This window comes from Cervus canadensis, chromosome 28, assembly GCF_019320065.1.
Source record: "Cervus canadensis isolate Bull #8, Minnesota chromosome 28, ASM1932006v1, whole genome shotgun sequence".
Taxonomy (NCBI): domain Eukaryota; kingdom Metazoa; phylum Chordata; class Mammalia; order Artiodactyla; family Cervidae; genus Cervus; species Cervus canadensis.
In genome coordinates this window covers 39,268,670-39,290,263 of record NC_057413.1, presented here as the reverse complement: position 1 = coordinate 39,290,263, position 21,594 = coordinate 39,268,670, and the positions used below count along the sequence as shown (strand labels likewise).

At 62.4% G+C, this 21,594-nt stretch overlaps 3 protein-coding genes across 7 annotated transcripts; 2 read left to right on the top strand and 1 right to left on the bottom strand.

Annotated features, from left to right (window-relative positions):
- The first annotated feature begins 629 nt into the window (after nt 1-629).
- Nucleotides 630-4,593, top strand: LOC122430150 (EMI domain-containing protein 1-like). 3 transcript variants are annotated; one of them, XM_043450969.1, is made up of 5 exons: nt 630-846; nt 1,148-1,303; nt 1,430-1,497; nt 2,854-3,064; nt 3,948-4,593. In XM_043450969.1, the coding sequence occupies exons 4-5, from the start codon at nt 2,981-2,983 to the stop codon at nt 4,548-4,550; spliced, it is 687 nt and encodes a 228-aa protein (XP_043306904.1). In that variant the 5' UTR covers nt 630-846; nt 1,148-1,303; nt 1,430-1,497; nt 2,854-2,980; the 3' UTR covers nt 4,551-4,593. The 3 variants fall into 3 exon arrangements, with proteins under 3 accessions (XP_043306904.1, XP_043306905.1, XP_043306903.1); XM_043450970.1 differs by lacking the exons at nt 630-846; nt 1,148-1,303; nt 1,430-1,497 and adding an exon at nt 2,249-2,265; XM_043450968.1 differs by lacking the exons at nt 630-846; nt 1,148-1,303; nt 1,430-1,497 and having other exon boundaries at nt 2,557-3,064.
- Nucleotides 4,594-8,080: 3,487 nt separating this feature from the next.
- LOC122430149 (gametogenetin-binding protein 1-like) lies at nt 8,081-13,093 on the bottom strand. The gene is made up of 6 exons (XM_043450967.1): nt 12,599-13,093; nt 11,784-11,893; nt 11,307-11,401; nt 10,995-11,145; nt 9,939-10,078; nt 8,081-8,331 (listed from the first exon to the last, which is right to left on the bottom strand). The coding sequence occupies exons 1-6, from the start codon at nt 13,048-13,050 to the stop codon at nt 8,281-8,283; spliced, it is 999 nt and encodes a 332-aa protein (XP_043306902.1). The 5' UTR covers nt 13,051-13,093; the 3' UTR covers nt 8,081-8,280.
- A 1,022-nt stretch (nt 13,094-14,115) lies between these two features.
- BAK1 (BCL2 antagonist/killer 1) lies at nt 14,116-20,544 on the top strand. 3 transcript variants are annotated; one of them, XM_043450971.1, is made up of 6 exons: nt 14,116-14,389; nt 16,307-16,386; nt 17,244-17,379; nt 17,703-17,846; nt 18,925-19,105; nt 19,226-20,544. In XM_043450971.1, the coding sequence occupies exons 2-6, from the start codon at nt 16,317-16,319 to the stop codon at nt 19,328-19,330; spliced, it is 636 nt and encodes a 211-aa protein (XP_043306906.1). In that variant the 5' UTR covers nt 14,116-14,389; nt 16,307-16,316; the 3' UTR covers nt 19,331-20,544. The 3 variants fall into 3 exon arrangements, with proteins under 3 accessions (XP_043306906.1, XP_043306907.1, XP_043306908.1); XM_043450972.1 differs by lacking the exon at nt 14,116-14,389 and adding an exon at nt 14,712-14,730; XM_043450973.1 differs by lacking the exon at nt 14,116-14,389 and adding an exon at nt 14,806-14,915.
- The last annotated feature ends 1,050 nt before the right edge of the window (nt 20,545-21,594 follow it).

The following is a 21,594-nucleotide window of genomic DNA, read 5'->3' as shown; positions in this document are numbered from 1 at the left end:
CTCCCCCTGCATCCTCAGACCCCAGGCCACATCTCTGAGGCCTCTGAGTCCAGTCCAGGCGGGTTCAGCCTGAGAGACAAGCTGGGGAGAGAACTAAGGGAAGAACCGAGAAATATTTGGGTACAATGTTCTAATGACTACCGCTACCTAACAGATTCTCCAAAACCTGGTCATGTGAAACAACGGCCATTTCATTTTGCTCAAAGTTCTGTGAGTCAGGAGTTTGGGAAGGGCCTGGCTTCCAGAAACTGGGTCTTGCTGGGGGTCTGCCGAGTCATTGCCGTCAGATGCCAGCTGGGGTGGAGTCATCTCAAGGCTCCCCTGGGCTGGTGGTGCACAATGGCTGCTCCCGGCAGGGCCAGCAGGAGGAGCGCCCCTGAACTGCAGATGGGACCCCCTCCACGTGGCTTCTGACTTCTTACAGAGGGGCTGCTTTATCCCAGAGGGAAGAGGTGGAACCTGGGTGGTCTTCTCTAACTCAGCCTCAGCAGTCACAGAGCATCACTCCCACGGTACCTGATGATGGAGGCAGTCATGGCCCTTCCAGAAGCAAGCGGAGAAGGACACGGATCCCCTCTCCCTGGGAAGACAGCCAAAGGGTGTTGGGCCCATGTTTTAGACTGACCTCAGGTGACGTCTCAGAGCAGGGCTCTCTCCCCGTGCAACCTGGGATCTCACAGGTTACAGGCCATGGGGGACACCAGGAGACCTCGAGGCAGCATCCGTCCTACAAAGACTGGGGCCCTGAGAGTGTAGAGCCTGGGCCCCTGCACCTGCCTCAGCTCCATCCAGCCCGTCTGTGACAGTGAAGGCCAAGGGGCCCTTGGGCCCTGAGGCCCAGGATGGGTGAGTGACCTGGAGAGGTGTGTGTGGGTGGTGGTGCAAGTGCCCCAGCGGTGTTTGAGTGTGAGTGTGTGTGCCCACAAGGACTCGTGCATGCGGCTGGAGGTGGGAGGGTTGCCCCACTCCCTGGAAGAAACTGTGCTCCATCACCAAGGACCCAGGTCCTCCCCTCCCTGAGGACCCAGGTTCTGCAGAGCTGACGGGGAAGTCAAGGCAGTATGGGGGGACAGGGCTTCAGGGGGAGGGGCTGAGCGTGAAGGAAGCCTATGGGCTGGGAGTCAGATCCTGGGGTCTCACGATTCAGGGCTCTCAAGAAGAGGGTGACGATCATCAGAAACCATGGACAGCTTCCTGGTGGCACAGTCAACCACGGAAACACCTGCAGAGACGGGGGAGGGGGTGTGGGGGGCCAGAGAGGCCAGACAAACACGTCATCTCCAGCTCCTCCCTGAACCAAGAGGTAAAATGTCCCCCCAGCACCCCGCCTGCCCCACAGTCCCCAGGGCAAAGTGCCCCAGGCAGGCCAGCACCCCACGTGTGACAGCCTGTCACCCAGCCTCTGCCCTCCCTCACCCACGCCCACCAGGGCCCCCTGCTCACAGCTGTGCACCCAAGAGGCTCTCAAGAGACTTCCGCTGAAGGAACGAGGCGCAGGTGCGTGCTGGGGCTGGCTGTGGGCAGGGGGCCCCCGGCCGCTGCCCTCGCTCCTCTGCTGGGCCTCTGGGCAGGGTGGCTGCTGCAGCAGCCAGTGCCCACTCCAGGGGCCCACCCAGGCCTTCAGGCACTTCCTGAGCAGCAGGACATATCCTGGCCTGAGTGCCCCTGGAAGGAGGCAGCTTATCAAAGGGGAAAGGACACTTTGTTCAGACCTGGTCACTTGCCCAGACTGGGGGTGGCGTGTTTGGGGCCTGGCGGGTAGGGCAGGGCACTGATAGCGGGAGGGTCCCAGCCAGCGGGCTGGGGCGGGAGGTCTGGGGAGGGCGGATGCGCCAGCTCCACGCTCCAGGCAGTGCCAGGACCTTGGCCCTTCCAGAGATACGTTCAGGCCCCTCCTTCCCCTTCACAGTCCTACCTTCTTTCCATGCCTGCCCTACCTCTCCTGGAGGGGCTTTGCATTCACTCCATTCATTCATTTAAGCAATGTGTAAGGGTGTTTGGAAGGTACTGGTAAGGCTCTAGACCCTGGGGACAGAGCAGCAAACAAAACAGGCAACACTGCCTGCCCTGGTGAAGCTCATGTTCCAGCTGAGTGGCCCTAAGCACATAAACAAACTAAATACATGTGTCAGATGATGGAAGTGCTGTGAAGACAAATGAAGCAGGGGAGGGGCACAGAGAGGGAGTGGCCTGGAAGAGAGAGAGGTTTTTTCTTTATACAGGTGACTGAGAAGGTGACAGATGACAGCAAAGGAAAGACGTCAAGTAGGTACGGAAGTGAGTCATGTAAATTTCTAGGAGCAGAGCTGGCAACACAGCGGGAACAGCACGTGCAAAGGCCCTGAGGCAGGAGCCGGCTGAGTGTGCCGGAAACAGCAGAGGCCAGCATGGCCGGAGCACACAGAGACAGCAGGAGGGCAGACAGATGAGGCTGAAGACAGAGAGGGCCCAGACGGGAAGGGGCCTTGGAAGGAACTGGCTCTCACTTGGGTGATGGAGATTCAGTGTAGGGCTTTCGACAGAGGAATTATTATTAATATTAACTGTTTAGTTGTTTTTTTAAACTGTTTTTTTTTTCTTTTTTTAGTATTTTTAAAGCGTTTATGTTTTAAAATAACAGGAGCTCAGGAATTCATTGGAAGTCCAGCGGCTAGGACTCAGCACTTTCACTGCTGGGGCCCAGGTTCAATCTCTGACCTGATCCGGAAAATAAGATTCTATAAGCCGCACAGTGTGGCTAAAAAGGAAAAAGCAACAGTAACTCATGTTACCTAGTGCTTAATACATCAGCCACTTTTCGAAACACTGAACGTGCATTAACCCATTTACTCTTCCCAATAATCTTCATTAAAGATGAGGATACACTGATACTAGGGAGGTCTCCACCACGAGATGCTGGGAGCACCCCGGCCCAAGCTGTGACAAGCCAGAAACGTTGCCAGACGCTGCCGAATGTCCCTGGGCAGACACGACGGCCCCGATGAGAAGCGCTGCCGGAGGGTCCTCCCGGCCACCCCGCCTGCCTCTGTCCCAGCTCAGCCCCGCACCTCTCACTACAACAAGTGTAAGCGCCCCTACTTACCCCCTGCCCCCACTGCCTCTCCACCGCACGCCTCATCCTAGATGCCACGATAGAGCCGCTCCCCCACCTCTATAGCCCTCGACAGCTCCCACTGCCCTGAGGATGCACAGCAAGCCGCTGAGCTTGGCTTAGTCGGCCCTATGTAGCCCGGCCCCTACACTCCAGCTCTGCCCTCGAGGCCCTCCTGCCGCTGCCCGCCCTCCCTCTCTCAGCCTGGTACTGCTGAGCCCGCTCTGTGCCAGCCACCGTGCTGGGCATGCAGGCCTGGGGACAAAGCCCCCCGGGGCCTGCCTTCACGATGCATCTGTCCAGGGGAGGGGGGAGCAGGGAAACACGTGGACCCCATTAGTTCCATAGGCAGGGAGCTGTGAGGACCCCAGAAGAGGAGCTGCCAGAGTCGAGCTGTATAGGGTGGGCAGGGCTGTGAGAAGGAGCCGGGAAGACCTGGGGGCAGCAGCCGTGAGGGGCTCGGGAAGTGTGGCTGTGATCCGAGCCCAGCCAAGGCCCGAGGCCGCACGTGTACAGAGAGACAGTCGTCAGGGAGCCCAGTTCACATACGGGCGGACCAAACAGGGAGACCTGGGAGAGGGGAGACCGGGGCGGTTCCGTGTGGGTCAGAGAGGCAGATAGTGGGGCCCCAGTGCCGACTGGACACTCCCCCCATCCCCAGCGGGTCCCCCTGGCAGGCATGCCCTCTCCCCTTGCTTCACCTGTCAAATCCCTCCTGCTCCTGCAAGCCCAAGTCACAGATGGTGCCTCCTCCTCTTTGAGGCCTTCTAGGTTCCTCCCTGATGGAATCACTGGCTCCTTCCTCTGCTTTCCAATCCTGTGATATAGCAACATCCTGCTCTGATTTTTATTGCAGGGTTGCCCTGACCCCACCTGCCCACTGTGGATTTCAGGAGGACAGGGAGGAATCGTTTCTGCTTGGTCTCCGGACAGGTTAAATGGAACTGCCTTCAGCAGAGGCAGCCCCAGCCCTCCGCGACCCGGGGATCCGGGGGTGCGGGGTGAGGGGGACATGAAAATAACCACTGCTGGGCATCTGGCCCAGGTGCACACCTTTGTGGGCGGGGGCATCCTCGGATGGCGGGGCCGTCGAGGCCAGGGCGCATTTGCGGGGCCTGAGCGCGCACAGGCCCTGCTGAGGCCAAGCGCCTGCCCCGGCCGCCGTCGCCCACGGTGGCCGGCAGGCCCTCCTCCGACTGCACACCGCGAGGCTGACCCTGCCCACCCGGAGGCGGCGGCGGGGGCCCGGCTGAGCGCCGAGGGCCGGGGGCGCCCCCTGGTGGTCGAGCCCCTCCGGTACTCCTCACTGCCGCTTTCAACGCCGCCCTACTGCCCTCCTCACAGCAGCAGCCAGCGAGGAACTCACCCCGGACCCCAGCAACCTCCTGCGCGGCCCACGCCTCACCCCCGCTCACTCCTACGGTCTCGTCCCTATGCAGCCGCCAAGGGGGTCTTTTAAAATGTTAACCACGTCTGGTCACTCGGTCTGATAAGCTTAAACCCCTCAAGGGACTTCCCTGGTGGATCCACCGGCTAAGACTCCCAATGCAGGAAGCCGGGGTTCGATCCCTGGTCAGGGAACTAGATCCTGCAAACTGCAATTAAAGACCCTGCCTGCTGCAGCTAAGACCCGCCACAGGCAGATAAAGAGAAACTTTTAAGATAAATAAAAATAAACTCTCAAAACCCGGATCAACAAAGGATGTGATCTCCTTCCTTCCTGATCTCACTGCCCCTGTCGCCACACCACGCAGGTCTGCTTCCCGTCCCTCACAGGCCCCAGGCCTGCTCCTGCCTCAGGGCATCGGCCCCTGCTGCTCCCCGGCCCGGGGCGTTCCCCGACGGTCCCTGCCCTCCCGTCCTGGTGGTCCCTGCGTCGACAGGACCTCCTCAGAGAGGCCTCCCCGTCCCACCCTCTGAGACAGCCGCCCAGCAGCTTCCTCACAGCACCTGCCACGCCCGGATCCAGTCTCTGTTCAGTTTATCCTGCTAGCAATCCTAAGCGCTCAAAAAGTGGAGATTCAGAGTGTCTTGTTCACGGCCCCCCACCCCGCGCCCGCCGCCCCATTGCCTAGAACAGGATGTGGTGGGTGCTTAATCAGTATTGGTATTTGATCCCTGCCAAACAGCGCTTCACTCAGCCTGCAAGGGAAGCCTGTGATTCGCCCATTTCCAGGAAGTGAAAACTGAGGCCCAGGGAGGTCAGGGGCCTGCCTGCTGTCACGTGAGCTTGTCAAGCTGGCGCTTTGGCTGCCACCTGGTGGAGCCTCTCCCCTCTGCGCCTGCAGCTCCTTTTCCACCTGGAAAACGACCCAGGGGGCGCTGCCCTTCCCTTGCCCTGGGAGAGGCAATGCTGACCACCACTGCCTCTGCGCAGGCCTCAAGGTGGCATTTTCCTCGAAGGCCCTGCCCAGGAGCCCCACCCGCCATCTCCCCGGGCAGGCAGGCCTGCCTCTCACCCTGCCCACCTTTCCGTCCACCCTATTGCCCCCCCACCACCACCTACTGCCTTCCTTTCAGCCCCACTGTCCCCCAGGTACCCTCAGAATAGATCCAGGGGCTGTTTCTCACCTCTGTCCCCCCCAGATATGCAGTAAGAGAGATAGAAACAGAGGCCCACATGCCGCTACCAACAGTGAGCGGTGGCGGAAGACGAGGGGTGGAGAGAGACATCGGGACGGGGCAGCGGCTGGTGAGTTCTGACGTTCAGCTCGACTTGGACCTGACTAGGGCACCGGCAGCCTGACTGGCCCCTTTGCGCATATGAGAAAGAGGCAGCTCTCGGGGTTTCAGAGCCCCTCGCCCCCAAGCCAAGCCCCCTGGTACAGGACCCACCCTGCAAGCGGTGCACAGCCGCCTCCCCTCGCTGCCTGCACACCAGGGATGGCAGGCCGGGTCTTGATCCCCTGACCAGGGATCGAACCTGTGCCCCCTGCAGTGGAAGCGCGGTGTCCTAAACACTGGACCTCCACCAAAGTCCTGGGAAGACAGCTTGCAGTGCCGCCCAGGCCTCGGGCCAGACCCACAGATGCATCGGCAGCATTCCCCCAAAGCCTTTCGGGCACACCTGCCTGGCCCCTGGCCCCTTGCAGGGTGGGCCTGTGCCTGGCCCCCTGCACACGCCCCCCAGGCCTTCCCCCACAGCAGGTCCCTGGGCCTTGTCACCCCTGCCTTCCCCGCTCGTGAGCGTCAAGCCAGGCCCATCCACAGAAGCCGGCCAAGGACCATCTGGGGCCGGGGAGGGGCCCTCAAGCCTGCGTTGACTCAGACCCCATTTCTGCTCCCAGCCTTACTGACCTTCCTCCCTGGGGTTCACAGGAACCCAGGGAGGCAGGTGGACCACGCGGTGCCAGGACCCTCACTTGACAGAAGTGGAAAGAGATGAGCAGAGAGGGGGGTGTCCAAGGCTGAGACGCTCCCCAAGAACCGAGGTCCACTTGGGGAGGTCCCTCGCAGGCCCCTTGGCTCACGTGAGCCGCTGCCTGCAGGGCCCAGCCTACCCTGACCCACTGTGGTGCCTGCCTGTGCCCAGGGGCTGCTGGTCCTGCCCAAAGACACCGGGGGAGGAGGCAGAGAGGCGTCTGGACTGCTCTGCGCCTGGGGGTCCCCCTCCAGCCTGCGCACGGCTGGCACCAAGTTTGGGGGCCTCCCAGGAAGGGGGAAGGCAGAGAAGCACCCTCTTCATGGAGTCTGTGAGGAGGGCTGCGTCCACGGGGAAGACGCCAGGAAGCCCACAGGCCGCCCTCCGAGGCCCCTACGCTTCCCACCGGCCAACATCCTGGAGGAAGGAATCAGGGCCCAGGTGAGTCATCTGATCACAAGGCCGCCTCCCAGCTGACTCAGGGGGACAGTCCGCATGGACCCTTCCACCGGCCCCAGCTCAGGGCCTGAGTCAAGGATTCCAGGGGGTGGGCAGTCTGCCTGGGAAGCCCTGGCCCACTTGTGAATCACTAGCCATCTTGTCTCCGAGCTCCCCTCTGAGCCCCAGCTGGGGGGTGGGAGGCAGGCAAGGCACTCACCTTCGCTGGGCTGGGCGGGAGGTCAGCGGGCTGACCACCACCCCCGCCCCCAGGCACTCCCATCTGACTGACAAACAGCTGCTGTAATCAATCACAATAATTATTCAAGCGGCTTCCGTGTTCTGACACTGAACTTCAGCTCTGTACAGGCCTTTGGGCTGGACCCAGTGGGAGCCCCGTGGAGAAGGCGTGTGTGTGTCTGTAAACAGCAGTGGTGTTGATAAGCCTTGGGGCGGTGTGAGCTGTCTCACGTGTACTCTGGGGGCTCAGAGCCCAGACCCCACCGGGAGGGAATGAACGAGCATCCCACCGGCAGCCAGCCGGCCCTCCCGGCAAACAGCGCCTCTTGGTGTCCAAACTGTGCTGGCCCTCCCCCCATTGGATGCCCACGAAGCCAGGGATGAAGGTGTGCCTCCCATGGCCAGTAACTCAACCCCACCTTCGCTTCTGGAATTCGGTAGAGCTGGAGGAAGGTCTTCTCCTAGATGTCTGGGCCTCCCTGCACCCAGGGTCCCCAGAGGTGCCCGGCACTCCGCTTGGCAGAGTGGGCCCCGGCCCCCCTACCCCTGTGGCACACCTCCATTTACCCAGGGGCCTCTCACCTGCCCCCAGCCCGGTCCCTGGGGCAGGTCCCCATGGTCTGCTTTCCTGGCTTTGTCCCCGTGCCGGCTGGGCAGGGACTTCCTGCTGGAGAATTCCCGGATCCTCCCGGGAGGCCCCACGCTAGGCCTGGGAACTCAAGAGGAAGGGAAGTCAGGGCCTGCAGGCCTCGTGGCCCCCAGGTCCTTCCCTCCCCGGGTCAGGTGCATCAGACCTGCTGTCTTCCAGCTCAGATGGAGCCTGGGGCTCTGCAGCTGGGGTGGCCTGGGGCCTGTGGGCCCCGACGAGAACGAGACGGAGACCCTGGGTACACTGGGCTTGTTCCCGGTGCAGGACGAGGGGCGGGCTCCGCAGACAGACAGCCAAGAAGCCCAATGCCAACTGAGTTTTATTAGTAACGTGCTGGGCCTGACTTTGATGAGCGGGAGCAGTCTGCCGGGCAGGCCCACCCTGCAGATGCACAGACACGGGTTATCTTGAGACCCCCTTGCCCCCAGGGGCTCCTTGAGGTGCCCTGAGAAGCGGGGCTCCATCCCTCCACACCTGCAGGGACCCCAGGCGGCGCTGGCTTCACTCTGGAGGCCAGTTTCCCATCTCGTCCATCTCCTCCAGAAGCAGGTGCTGGGGGTAACAAGTGGGTGAAAGTTGAGGACTTGGCGTCTTTGGACTCTCCTCTCCCTGTTCAGTGCCCCCCTGAACGTCCCACCTGCACCCCCAGAGGTAAGTACCCCAAGACCACCTTTCTGAAGCTGCCCCCAGGGGCCCACAGCTGGCCCAGGCCCACCAGCCCGGAGCCGCCTCCTTGCGGCCTGAGGGGAGCAGCCCCAGCCGGCCCATGCCCTCCCTCACCTCTGTCCTGGACACCACACCGAGGGGGCTCGGCAACCCCCCCACCCCAGCCCGGGGCGCCGCTTCTGCGGCCTCGGCGCCCCTCCCCCAGGGCCCCAGCATTCCCCAAAGGCCGGGCTCGGCTTCCTTCCCCCTCAGCCTGGTGTCCCTGAGGGCAGACAAGGAGAGAGGGGGTGGTGATGAGGATAGGACCCTCGACACGCCCCCAGCAGGAAGGAAGCTCTTCCGGAGGCTGCCCCGTCCCCCGGTGAGGCGCCAGCCTGCGCTCACCGCCACCACCCAGAAACCCCCTGGTGGGCCCCGGTGTGCTCAGGCTAAACTAGGACTGCGCCGCCCGGGACAGGGCAGGCCAGCTCAGGGGGCGGCCCTGGAGGGGGCAGGGGAGAAAAGGTCCCTTCAGTAGGAAAAGCCCAAAGCAGGGGCCCTACCAGAGCCAGGACTTGTGTGGGTTAGGGTGAGGCTCCCCTGAGCACCCAGGGCACCCGGTGACGTGGCCTAAGGCTCAGGATGGGGGTGGGCAAGGATTCCTGGTATTCGTGACCCTCAAGGGGTGAGTCATAATCCCTGACATTGGAGTGCCCTTTGCAGTTGACCGCATGCCACACACTCAGTTCATCTCATCTTCCAATACCCCCTTTCCAGGTGAGGACACCAAAGCCCATATTCAAAGGCACAGAGCAAGTCAGGCCACAGCAGAGGCTACTACAGACTTCGCTCCTTCCTTTTGTGAACTACACAGACTGTAGGGGGGCAGATGTCCACTGAAGGAAAGGATGAGCTGATGAATGAATGGAAATTAACCCAGAAAGGAAATCGACACATTTTTTTCATCAGCAGATCTATCAGTGCACTCAGAGAAGCCTGGACAGGCCTAACCTTTAAGGCCAGCATCACAGAGGGCGGGCTGGGGGTGGTCCCCATTGTTACCCCTGCCGACTCCCCCGCTGCCTGTGTGTGTTTGTGGGAGGAGGTGTGGATGTGACTGGGAGAGAAGACGGAAAAGAGCGACATTATGCGAATGACAGAGGCGCAGGGAAGCCGTCAAGCCGTCTGATAAACTCCCTCCCCGTGGAGATGAGGAAACTGACCCCAAAGAGGGGGAGGGACTTGCCCAAAACCACAGAGCAAGTGCGTGGCAGTGACACCTTAGCAACGGGCTCTGGGCTAAGTGAGAGCGAGCCGGATGGAGAAGCGTGTGCTTAGGAGGTCTGGGTCCTGCTCTCCGAGCGACCACCACGGAGAAGGACTTATGCCCTTCCTGCCCGGCAGGGGGCGGGGGTGACTGGAGCTTGGGCCCGCAGCCTCTGCAGACCGGAGGTCTCCAGCCCCAGGCTCCAGGTGCCCGCAGGCGGGGCGGGGTGGTGGGTGGGTGGGCGTACCTGGCCGTCCACGACGCCCGCCTCCTCCAGGGTGATCTCTGGCTGGGTCAGCAGCTCCCGGCCGTCGTAGCCGCCCATCTTCCAGAGGCGGGACTCCCGCTGAACAACCAGAAGCTTCTTTAGCTCCGCCTCCACAAAACCTGAGAGCCAGAGAGACGGGCATGGGACAGGCAGGAGGGGGCAGCTGCAACCTGCCTGGGATCTGAGGAAGGTGAAGTGGCCCCAGCTCTCCAAACCTCTCCCTGCCCTGCGTGGCCCCTGGTCACCCCCAGTCGGGCCCCTGGAGCCCGCCGAACTCCACCTCCCCACCGCCCAGCTTGTCCCAGGACGCTCATTGGGCTCCCTGCTCCCATCGTGAATGTGACTCTCTTTACCTGCCTCCCCGGGGACAGCGTTCACTCGAGGGGCTGATATCTGCTCCACCCCGCCCCGCCTCCTCCAGCCACCAAGTTCAGCGTACCAGTCCGGAGTAACCCACACCGCGGGGGTTCAAGCCCCAGCTCTGCCACTGACCAGCGAGGTGATCGTCGACAAATTACTTAACCCCTCTGGGCCCCAGTGATCTCACAGGGAAGCGGAGACTATATAACAGGACCGACCTCAGAGTCAGAATGCAGCATTGCATGAAAAGTGCTTAGGAGGGGGTTTGGCCCATGGTAAGGAAAATGTCAACGGCGACTTTACTGGAGGCTGTCGTTCATTACCACTAAGACATCTGCTCGCCACACCAGGGTGGCGAGGTGGCTGCGATGGGAGAAGGTGGGGGGCCCCCTGGGCACCGTCACAGCAAGTGCACACCTGATGGGGAAACCGGGGGTGCAGGGGGGCGCCACTGAAGGAGCTAGAATTCTGGGCTGGGAAAGGGTGGTGCTCGAGGAGCCACGGTCCGGGTCGTAACCCGCCGCCTACCTCTCAGGCCTCCCCCGCCTCCCGGCCTGGGCCATCATTTTAGGTCCTATGGCTCCCCCTGGTGGTGTTAACTGGTACCGCATCTGAGAGCCGCTCCATCAAAGCGGGGCTGGGGGCGGGGTGAGGGGGTGCGGGCAGCACACCCACCTACTGTGTCCGTTGACCTGAAGGCCTTATGCAGCGGTGACTGGAGGGTGACGGTGCCTGGGACGCAGAGCTTGAGGGCGCTGTCTTCCTCCTCCTCCGCCTCCTCTTCCTCGCCTGGCTCCTCTCGGGGCAGGCCTTCCTTGAGAGGGAACTGGGTGTGACCGCCACCCCGCAGGTGAGGAGGGCGGCCCGAGCCTGGGCCCCCACCCCGACCCCGACCCCCAAGCAGAGAGCAGGACGGGGTGAGACAGGCGCCGCTCTCCCGGGCCCACCCCGCCTCCGCCCGCCTCCACGCGCCGGGGCCCCACGGACCTTGGCCATGGCCCCCTTCTGGAGCCGCTTGTACAAGCCGAGGAGGCGGTTCCAGGGAGCTGCCCCCACCTTGGAGGAGGCCAGCCTTAGGTCACCTGTGGAGGGCAGTGGTCACTGGGGGCCCACAGCAAAGGGTGGAGGCCCAGCCTGAGGAGCACGGGTCCTTCGGGAGGGCTGAGCTAGGGCCAGCTTTCCTTGTGTCCTTTGGCAAACGCCTGCTATGTGCCAGGCACAGTTCTAGGCATTTCACAAAGAGAGAACGTCTCACTTAATCCTTGCTAATGCCCTCTGACAGGGGTGCTATCATGCTCCCATTCTACAGATGGGGAAACTGAGATGCACAAAGGCTGAGCGACTTGCCGCCCTCACACCGCCTGGGCCGAGTGGCACTGGGATCCAGCTCTGCTCAGACTGCCCCGCATCCTCCCCAGCCCGACGCCCCGGCCGTCCCCCGGGGCCTGTGGCCACCGCACTCACCATCAAGCAGACACTCCTCCTCCCTGGAGGCCTCGGGGCTGAACTCCAGTGGCCCCACGGCCCTCGGCACGCATCCCAGCTCCACCGCCAAGGCCTGGGCAGAGTGGCCCCTGACCCCAGAGCACAGTCAGATGGGGGTGGCAGGCAGGGCCCAGGGAGGTGGTGAAGGTCCCAAACCCCCGCCAAGGCCCTGTGCAGCTCCTCCAACCCCCTGCTCCCCACTGCTCTCTGCTCTGCCCTCTGGGGTCTTCATCAGAGAGGAAGATGATCCCCTCAAAAGTAGGGAGGAGGGGAGGGGCCCAGCAAGGAGCTGGGAAGTGATGGGAGGCCCAACTCACCCCACACGCACCTTTCCTAGCCCCTGGCCTATACTCTTGTCTTTTCGGTGCCCCTATCCACAACCCCTCACTTGCAGGAGGACCCCCGTCTCAGCCTCCCTGTCATCTCCAGGTTCCTCTCCACCTTGATGTGAACGACCATGCCCACCCAGTCCTCTGCCCACCCAAGGAGTCCGTTCCTGATAGTGAAAGTAGCTCAGTCGTGTCCAACTCTGCGACCCCATGGACTTTACAGTCCATGGAATTCTCCAGGCCCGAATACTAGAGTGGGTAGCCTTTCCCTTCTCCAGGGGATCTTCCCAACCCAGGAATCAGACAGGGGTCTCCTGCCTTGCAGGTGGGTTCTTTAGCAGTTGAGCTACCAGGGAAGCCCCTGGTCTGTCCCCAGTTCGGGTCCTCAAACCTCAGGCCCACGTCCTCCTCCCTCCTGACACCCTGACTCCCCCCAGCTCCTCCATCCCCGGCCCAGCCCCTCACCTTTCTGAGGTGCCCGTATTCCCTGAGGCCTCCCCTGTGGCCGCCTCTTCCCTCTCCTCCAGCTCAGACAGGTGGCCCAGCACCTCCTGGCTTCCTCTGGGCAGGACTGGCTTCATCTCTACGCTCTGAGCCACGACCCTCAGGACCTTTGCGGCTGGGGAGGTCTGGGGCCCTGGGGCCCCCATCTCCAGCCCCGAGGGGCTGGGCCGCGGCAGGGCCCCAGGGCGGGCGCAGGTCAGCCTGGTGGGAGGCCTGGTCTCCCTCCACGCAGCTCGTCCCCAACGGTGACGGTTGGTCATCAAGGGGACGGCGTCCTGCCCCCTCAGGCCCTTCTGCGGGGCCTTGTCTGAGCTCTTCGGGCTGCGCTTGCTGCCCACCAAGCTCCGGAAAAAGCAGAACATGGAGGAGCGGCCCAAAATTCGGGGTCGAGGGCCTGAAGCAGGGGCCTCCATCCTGAGAGGGTCCCTGACTCGGAGGGGCCGCAGCAGCCACCACAGGACCAACTGCTTAAGAACAGAAGGGGGTTTTCAAATTGAAAACCTCCAGTTGGAAACTTCCAGGAGTTCTAGAAGGCGGGGGCGGGGGGGGGGGCATTCGTTGGGAGCAGAGTGGGCAGGGGTTTGACAAGGCCTGGGGAGCCAGCTGGGGTGGGGGCTTGGAGGGGGTTGGGGAGGCCCCAGGAGACAGTGGCGGGGCAGGCAGAGCAGTCCCGAGGAACCCTAGCTCTGAGGATGGGGTCCAGGGCAGCCCAGGGCTCTCTCCTCCCCGCCTGTCCTTCCCCTGCGGCCCTGCAGTCCTTGGGATCCACTCATTCCCCGCAGCCGGTGGTGGCTGTCCTCCCCCTTCCCTCCCTTCTCAGCGTCCAGCTGGCGCGCCCCCCCCCACCCCGTGCCCTCCTTCCTGCGTGCCTGCCCGTCACACTCAGGGTGACGTCACATTTCCCCTGTGGAGACCACCAAGGTAGGCGCCTGGCGCAGAGTCTTAACTGCACACTGAATCTCAGTATTATTCCCAGAGACCTGATTATAAACCCATCTCAGTGACCTCGGGAGAGGTTCCTTAAGCCAGTCCAGCCTCAGTTTGTTCCCCTGTAAGATGGGTGTGGCCCGCTGCACCAACTTCCCAGGGTTGTTCCAAAGTGCTCTTATTTATTTATTTTTATATTTATTCATTTGGCTTCACTGTGTCTGAATTCAGCACGTGAACTCTTAGTTGCTGCATGTGGGCTCTAGTTCCCTGACCAGGGATCGAACCCAGACCTCCCTGAGTTGGGAGGACAGAGTCTTAGCCACTGGACCACCAGGGAAGTCCCTCCAAAGGGCTTTTAAAGTGCCTGGCACACAGTGGGTGGGGTTCAAGGAACCTCCCCATCCTGGCTGTTTTACTGACACTGAGGGAAGGGAGCAGGGGACAGACCAAGAAGGAGGACCAGGAATCAGGGTGGGGGAAAAGCCTTGGGGGAGGAGAAGGGAGGCCGCTTTCTCCTGCGGAGCCCAGACCCGCCTCAGGCCACGGGCTGTGGCTTCGCATCCGGCGGCCACTAAGCTACTTCCTCTAGAGGGAGCTGATGGGAGCCGGGAGCCGCTGGCGCCTCTATGATCGCCGCAGCCCCGTGGGTCCGTAGGGCCGCTCTGGGACCGGCAGAGGCTGCACTCCAGACACCGGGGATCCACTGACACCCCTTCCTGGAAGCCAGGCCTGGGGACCCAACCCTGGGAGCAGTCCCTGGCCCCAGGATCTCTGGCCTCCGCCCTGCTGGGCCATCCCGGGCCTGGGTCAGGGCCCGGGGAGGTAAGCCGGGACAGTCCTGCCCATGCCCCCCTCCCTGGGCAGCCCCAGGCCCGGGGTGAGGCAGGGAGCCCCTGGGGAGCCCGCTGGGGAGGGGGATGCCGCGAAGCTTGCCCGGGCAGCTCCACCAGCCCCCAAAGGTGGCCCAATCCAGCCGGGGCTCCCTCGGGCTGCCCCTCAGGTGGCGTCCCCTCTTGCCCTGGCCCTGGCTGCCCGAGAATCGCGTGCCAAAGAGCCAGGTTCTTTAGCAGTCTGGGGGATGGGAGTGGAGGTCAGAGTCAAGGTCAAGGGCGGCGGGAGATCGTTCAGAGTGCTTCCTGCTGCCCCGGGAGTCCTAAGACCAGGTCAGGATCTGCCCCCTTCCCCCCAACTCCAGCAGCATCCTGGGCCTGGCAAACCCAAAAGGTGGGGCACAGCGGACTCTCCCCACCAGGAAGTCAGGCCACTTGGATGGGGGCAGAGGAAGTCCCGGGTCGGCTCAGGCCTCTGGCCCTGGGGCGAGTTCCAAGGCTCCACGTTATCCCCAGCGGTGAGCCCCAGGGGTAGTGGGAAAGGGAGTCGAGGTGCAGTTAGCATCCTTCAGCCCTGATGATGTCCTGGGGGGCACCGCGTTTGGGTACCAAGGGAGGGAGAAAGGCGCCTTGTTTGGGAAGCAGTTTCTAGGATGCGGGGTGCCAAGCAAAGTTCTGTCTTAAGCAGGCGGGGGACCGCGGGCCGCAGGAGGGGCTAGTCCCTTCTCCCTGTCCCTGCCCCTTTGACAGTGAAGGGTGGGGCGCACAGGTGGACCCTCCCCACCCTTCTCCTGAGGCCCTTTGGAAAATGGCCCCAGGCCTGAGGGGGGAGGGTATACGGTCCACAGGCCCTCCCAGGGAGGAGGGGTACACCGGCCCTCCCTGGTAGGAGAGGGCGGCATGTGTGTTGGGCCCGGGCTGGGCCCTCCCGAGTGACGGGAAGAGGGGGGCTTCCCACCTGGGTGATGGAGGCAGCTTTGGGGCGCGGGGCAATGAGGAGCGTGCAAACTGAAAGTGAAACAGCTTATGTCCAGGAAATACTTGTGCTGCCCAGGGTTCACTGAGCCGCCAGGGGCTGTGGTCAGAACCCGGCAAAGGGGGAAACCGGGGGCCGGAGACAGGAGGGCGAGGGGTACATGTGGCTTCCTCAGCCACCTGCTAGGCAGGCGGGGCAAGGGCAGAGACCGACACCGGCAGGGAAGGCGGCCCTGCAAAGGAGCCGCTCTGAGGTTCCACAGACTGGGAAGCAAGTCTGACATGAGCGCTGAGGAGAGAATGGACACGTGTGGAAATTCAGATCGCCCTGATGGCTTGACTAGCCCCGCGGCCTGGGGCCTTCCTTGTGCCTCAGTTTTCCCACCTGTGCAGTGGGCATGACGGTGCCCACCCTGCCTCCTCCCGCACGTGTAAGGAGGACACCACAGGCGCTCGCGAGATGTGTGTGGCTAACAGGCCCGAGTTGGAGAACAGGTGTGCTCTGACTAGCCGGTGGGGGGAGTGGGACCTTCGGGGACGGCCTTCAGGGTCACTGGCTGGAAGGTGGCGAGTCTGTGGTGAGCATGGACTGGATAGGGTGCAGGGGGCCCCAGCAGCAGCGGAAGGAAACCCCGCCTCTGAAACTCGCCTCCCCAGCCCAGAGTGGGGTAAGACGTGACGAGACAGCCGCTTGGCCACCACTGTGGCCTCCCCGCCCCAGGGCCTGGGCTGGTCCCCGGTTGGGGGAGTCTTGGCTGCCTGGCCTTCCTCAGCCCCAGTCTTCCTTGAAGAGCCGCCAGTGAAGTGATAAGTTCTTGGGTCAGTGGGTCTTTCCAGAGGGGGCCCTCTGCACCTCCACGGACCGCTGGAGCCCCTGGTCCCATCTCTGCTTTCCTATCTGCCCCCAACAGTCTGACACTCCTCTTCTCCCCAGGACCTGAGGAATGGCTTCCGGACAAGGCCCGGGTCCCCCCGGGCAGGGCTGCGGCGAGCCTGACCCCTCCTCCACCTCGGGTAAGGGTCTGTCTGCCCCCTCACCCACCCCATAGCCACCGGGGCCAGCTGGGAGGTTGGCGAGAGCAGAACCGGATGGTCCCAAGGGCCCACCTCAGTTTACCCGCCTTTCGCAAAGGGGAAAAGCACCTCCCCACCCAGTGCAGGCGGCCAGCCGGCTCAGCAGCCGGGGTGCAGGCCAGACCCAGCCCTGGGAGCGGCGGGGGGAAGGACGCGTAGGGCCTGAGGAGGCCACCCTGCCCTCCCCGGGCAGCCAGCGATGGGCGAGCAGCAGGGAAGGCGTGGACGCGGCTGTCTTATCCCAGCTGGGGAAATAAGGAAGTGAGGCGGTTTATCACCTGGTCAGGGCCGCCCAACGTGGAGACGGGCTGTTAGACTCTGGGGAGGAAGGAAGAGAGTGCCCTCTCCCAAGGGGACCACCCCAAAGGCCGGCAGCTCCGCCGCCCAGCACAGGCTGCTTCCTGGCCTGAGCATCCCAGGCCGCTCACTATATCCCAGTGTGACTTTCCTGGGCTGCAACTTCAAACTCTGTTTCCCACGGTCCCTAAGCCAAGCCAAAGGGCTGGGTGCCTTGGACACTAAACATCAGAGACCCAAACGCCTGGGAGTCCATCCTGGCCACACTGCTCACTCCAGCCGCATGACCTCGCGCACGTGACGCTAACACCATGCCTCAGTTTCCCCATCTGTAAACGGGGCGGTCGCCTCCTCCATAATGCTGCTTTGAGAAGACAGCTCTACTCAGAGTCAGCCCTAGGTGTCACCTGAGGGCTAGAGGAGGGACAGGTGTGTCCCCCGGCAGAGGGAACCCTCCTCCCCAAAGCACTTCCTCCCTGACTCCCAGCTTTGGTCCCCAGAGGAGCAAGTGGCCCGGGACACGGAGGAGGTCTTCCGCAGCTACGTCTTTTACCGCCATCAGCAGGAACAGGAGGCTGAGGGGGCGGCTGCGCCTACTGACCCAGAGATGGCCACCTTGCACCCAGAACCCAGCAGGTGAGCTGCGGCCCCTGGACCCACGGGGACGTGCTGAGAGAAGCGGAGGCTCATGCAGGGTCGCCGTGTCGGTTCTGGGAGCGGAGCAAGCTGGCAGGGGCTTCTCCCGCTGCTGCCCTTTTGCGTTCGGGTCACCACTCCCATCCCAGAACCGGCACCCTTTTCAGCACAGCCTGGCCCTTGTGCCCGGGCCAGCCCTCGTGTCTGAGAACACGGTCAGGACTTCCCAGGAGGGGCGCCCCAGGCCAGGGCATCTCGGGCAGGCAGCAGCGGTTTGCTGCCAGCCCGGGCCCTAACTCACTGGCCGCCTCCCGCTCCTCCAGCACCATGGGGCAGGTGGGCCGCCAGCTCGCCATCATCGGGGACGACATCAACCGGCGCTACGACTCGGAATTCCAGGCCATGCTGCAGCACCTGCAGCCGACGGCAGACAACGCCTACGAGTACTTCACCAAGATCGCGTCCAGGTAGCCCCGGCCACCGCCCCTCCACGGCGCTGTCCCCGCTGCGCCAGGCTCTGCCTGTGAGACGGGAGACAAGCTTCTCTGCTGGTGTCGGGAGATGTGTTTTCTGTCCCCGCCTCTGCTGTTAACTCACGCGTGGCCTCGGGCCCCTGTCTTTCTCTTTCTAAGCCCAGGCTCCTCATCTTTGTACACAAGGCCCAGCCTTCACGAGCCCTGACACCAACATGAGCTGGTAGATCAGGACTGTGGGGGGGCGGCCCACAGTGGGGTTGTCCCCGGAGCTCCCCAGCACTGCTGGGACACAGCTCTCGTTCTGATTTGGAACCACATTTCACACCAAAGATGGTTGCTGAACCTGGCTTCAGCCCACCGGGTCCTGAAGATGACTGATGCTGTGATCTGGCCCCAAGAGACCAGCAGCCTGGGCGAATCCTAGCTTCGCCATTTACCGGCTTTGTGGCACATCCTAGCCTTCAGTTTCCTGGTCCGTAAACTAGGGGAAATACGCTTAGGACCGCGTGCACACTTAGAGGTGTTAGCCGTTGTCACCATCTGGGTTAAAGAAGTCAGCCTTAGGGCAGATTCGAGGCTGAGGGTGAAGGCAGGAGCAGGAGATGGAATCAGCACTCAGAGCTGAATGCCCTGCCTGTGTCCTTAGAGGTCACCGCCCACTCTGCTGTGATTCCAAGACTGTCCTAACCTCCTCTTCTGTCCTTTTCTCTCTGCTGTCCCGGGCTGCCAGGCCAGCAGCAGCGCCCACAGGTAATCTCCCCGCTGCCTCCACCAGCCCGCTTTGCCCTCCAGGCTCTGTGAGCCTTTGCGCCCCCAGCATGGGGCCACAGCCCAAGCAGCAGCGCCCCACTCATCTGCCGTCTGAGCTTTCTCCTTTCACAGGGATGCGGGCTCTTCCCAGATCGAAGCCAGGCTGGGACAGCCTCTGCCCACCCCCAGTTCACGGCTAAGCCATTTTTGCTTTCCAGCAGGGAGGGGATGGGGGTGGGGGGTCCAAAGGGATGGGAGGGGGAAGGAAGACGAAGGGCCCCCCGGGGGTCTCCAGTGACGGCATCTCCCCTACCTGCAGCTTGTTTGAGAGCGGCATCAACTGGGGCCGCGTGGTGGCTCTGCTGGGCTTCGGCTACCGCCTGGCCCTCTACGTCTACCAGCGCGGCCTGACCGGCTTCCTGGGCCAGGTGACCCGCTTTGTGGCCGACTTCATGCTGCGTCGCTGCATCGCCAGGTGGATCGCGCAGAGGGGTGGCTGGGTGAGTGCCTGAGCATTGGTCACCCCGTCCCTGCTGCTGGAGCCGCCCCACCCCGGGCCCCGGGAGCCACCAGCCCTCACCAGCCACCTCCACCCATGACCCCTCTGTCTCTCCTGGCAGGTGGCAGCTCTGGACTTGGGGAACGGCCCCATCAGGAACGTAGTCATAGTTCTGGCTGTGGTTTTGTTGGGCCAGTTTGTGGTACGAAGATTCTTCAAGTCATGACTCCTGGAGGGGCCCTTTGGGGTCCTGAGACCCCTGTGTGAACTTTGGCCCCAGCTTCTCCCCTCACCTCCTCTCCAGCAGGGGTGTCCCCCTGCCCCCCCATTAAGAGCACAGAAGCTTTAGTAAGTGGGCACTCCAGCTTTGGAGGGCCCCTGTCCAGGGGCATCCATCAGATTGCTGGGTGCTCCAACATTGCATGGTGCTAACGGGCCCCCTCTCGGAGGGGGGCGGTGGCCTCTCCCTTAGCTCTCTGGGACCCCCTCAGCCCTGTCTGCTGGGTGCTGGGGAGACTGATAACTTGGGGAAGCAAGAGGCTGGGAACCACTTCTTCCAAGTCGTCATTAACGGTTTTAGCTTTTTATAATGCCCTTAGAAGGGCACCCCTCCTTCCCACCAGTCTGCCCAAAGCCAGGACATCTGGGCTGTGGGGGTTAGTAGCCCTACCCTTCCCCAGAATTCAGCAGTTCTGGAAGGTTGAGCTTGAAAGCTGGGCCTGGAGCCCAGACCTGGCCCTTCCTGAGCATCACGTTCCCCGGGAACAGGACTGGGGCGGGGGGGGGGCGGGGGACAAGGTCCCTGCAGCCCCCGCTCCCACCCACCCCCCAGCCCATACTGACTTTGGAGGTGGACTCTCAGGGATTCGGGGTGGGGTGGGGTGCAGACCAGAGCTCCTGAGGGCCTCTGTCCCCCCACGTGTTACCACTTGCTCCCACCCGTCACTACAAGCAGCTCGCCACACCCCCCCCCACTCCAGGTGAGGAAGGGAGGGGTCTCAGGTGAGCGCACTGCCCGGGCCCCCACCTCGCCTGGACTACAGGGTTTAGGACCGCGGTTTGTATTATCAGGGAAAGGGGCAGGGAGTGCATCATAAGTTTCTGAGTGAGAGAAGGGCTAGAAACACCACTAGGAACCCCAGGGCTGGGGCCCTCCCTTCTGGCCTGGGCACAGTGTAATCTGGGGGTGTGCACAGGGGAACTGTGAATACTTGAACTCTGCCCCAACCTCTACCCTCCGCACCCCACACCTGCCTGAGCCCCTCCTGATGGTGGGGTTAAGTGTCTCGTCTATCTTGCACAGCTGAGGGATTCAGAGGTCAGGGGAAAGGAGTTCTTGATTAAACCAAATGCAGGGAGGGGACGCAGAGGGAGCCGGCTGGCCACCTCCCACCCTCTGAGTGTATCTGAAAATAAACTGCAACCCCCACTCAGACTTGATCCCTTTTGTCGTCTCCACTGTTCTTCTCTTCATCAGGCTGACCAGGGGAACCTGAGCGCGAGTGACTTTCACCTGGTTTTTACTGACGGGTCTCCTCTGGAGCCTCCAAAACGCTGTGGAGGTCTGGGTGTGTTTCTCCAGCCCTCTAGAAGGCCTTGGCCCCTCCCCACTCGCTACCCCCTTCTCCAGGAACTTTCCTCATTTCTTGGGGTTCCAGGCGAGTTTCCCATTCCCACAGGAAGTCAGGGGTCCCCAAACTGCTAGGCTCGGGGTGCAGAGTTGGTGGAGCAGCTGCCCTTGCCTGGGGACCCCCACAGGGCTGGTCTGAACTCTCCCAGGGGCCACCACCCACACTTCGCTCCACCTGGGACACAGCGTCCCGGCTCCCTCTTCGCCATGTCCCCCACAGCTCACACGCACACAAGGCTTTTCATTCTAGGAGTTCTCTGCTGCATGGGAGTCCCTATGGGGAGGCAGCCAGGGGTGATAAAAATAACAAGCACGGAGGCGTTTAAATGTTCCAAAACCGACAAAATCTTTCCAGTCCCGGGCACCCTGGTCTGTTTTCTGACACCTTTCCAAAAGTGGTCACACGCAAGCCCTAAAGGACTCTTAAGGCTTCTCTTTCACTTCCCCGAGGGCATCTTGCCAATCCCCTGGGCCCGCCGACTTGGTCTTCACAGAGCCCACGTCCTGCTTGCAGTCGTTGAGAGTGGACCCCTGCGAGCTGTGGGGGCTGGAAGGGTGGTGGTGACAAGGCCCCTTGCAATTTCCTGCAGGAAAAGCTCGTAGACAGTTTTTATGGAACACACTCTGCGGAGCTTTATGCTGAGAATTCATCATACGTGCCCAACAATCAGCAGGTATAGCTGTGGCAGGGAGGGTTGTTAAACTCCCATTTTACAGATAAGGAAACTGAGGTGCCTGCCCAGAGTCACCGGGTAGAAAGGGTGGGGACCTGGCACTGGCCACCAGGACACTGGCTCGAGGCTTCACGTGGAGGCCGGAGGAGTGGGGGCCGGGGCCGTTGGTCTCGAGCACAGGTCAGC

Excerpts from the sequence above, each read along its gene's own strand:
- LOC122430150 (XM_043450969.1), top strand. The coding sequence starts at position 2,981 with ATGAGAAGCGCTGCCGGAGGGTCCTCCCGGCCACCCCGCCTGCCTCTG. Across the intron at positions 3,065-3,947 it reads CACCTCTCACTACAACAAGT|GGTTGCCCTGACCCCACCTG; the intron begins GTAAGCGCCCCT and ends TTTTTATTGCAG.
- LOC122430149 (XM_043450967.1), bottom strand. The coding sequence starts at position 13,050 with ATGGAGGCCCCTGCTTCAGGCCCTCGACCCCGAATTTTGGGCCGCTCC. Across the intron at positions 11,146-11,306 it reads AGAAGGGGGCCATGGCCAAG|TTCCCTCTCAAGGAAGGCCT; the intron begins GTCCGTGGGGCC and ends GGTCACACCCAG. Across the intron at positions 10,079-10,994 it reads CAGGTCAACGGACACAGTAG|GTTTTGTGGAGGCGGAGCTA; the intron begins GTGGGTGTGCTG and ends TCTGGCTCTCAG.
- BAK1 (XM_043450971.1), top strand. The coding sequence starts at position 16,317 with ATGGCTTCCGGACAAGGCCCGGGTCCCCCCGGGCAGGGCTGCGGCGAG. Across the intron at positions 16,387-17,243 it reads TGACCCCTCCTCCACCTCGG|AGGAGCAAGTGGCCCGGGAC; the intron begins GTAAGGGTCTGT and ends TTTGGTCCCCAG. Across the intron at positions 17,380-17,702 it reads TTGCACCCAGAACCCAGCAG|CACCATGGGGCAGGTGGGCC; the intron begins GTGAGCTGCGGC and ends CCGCTCCTCCAG.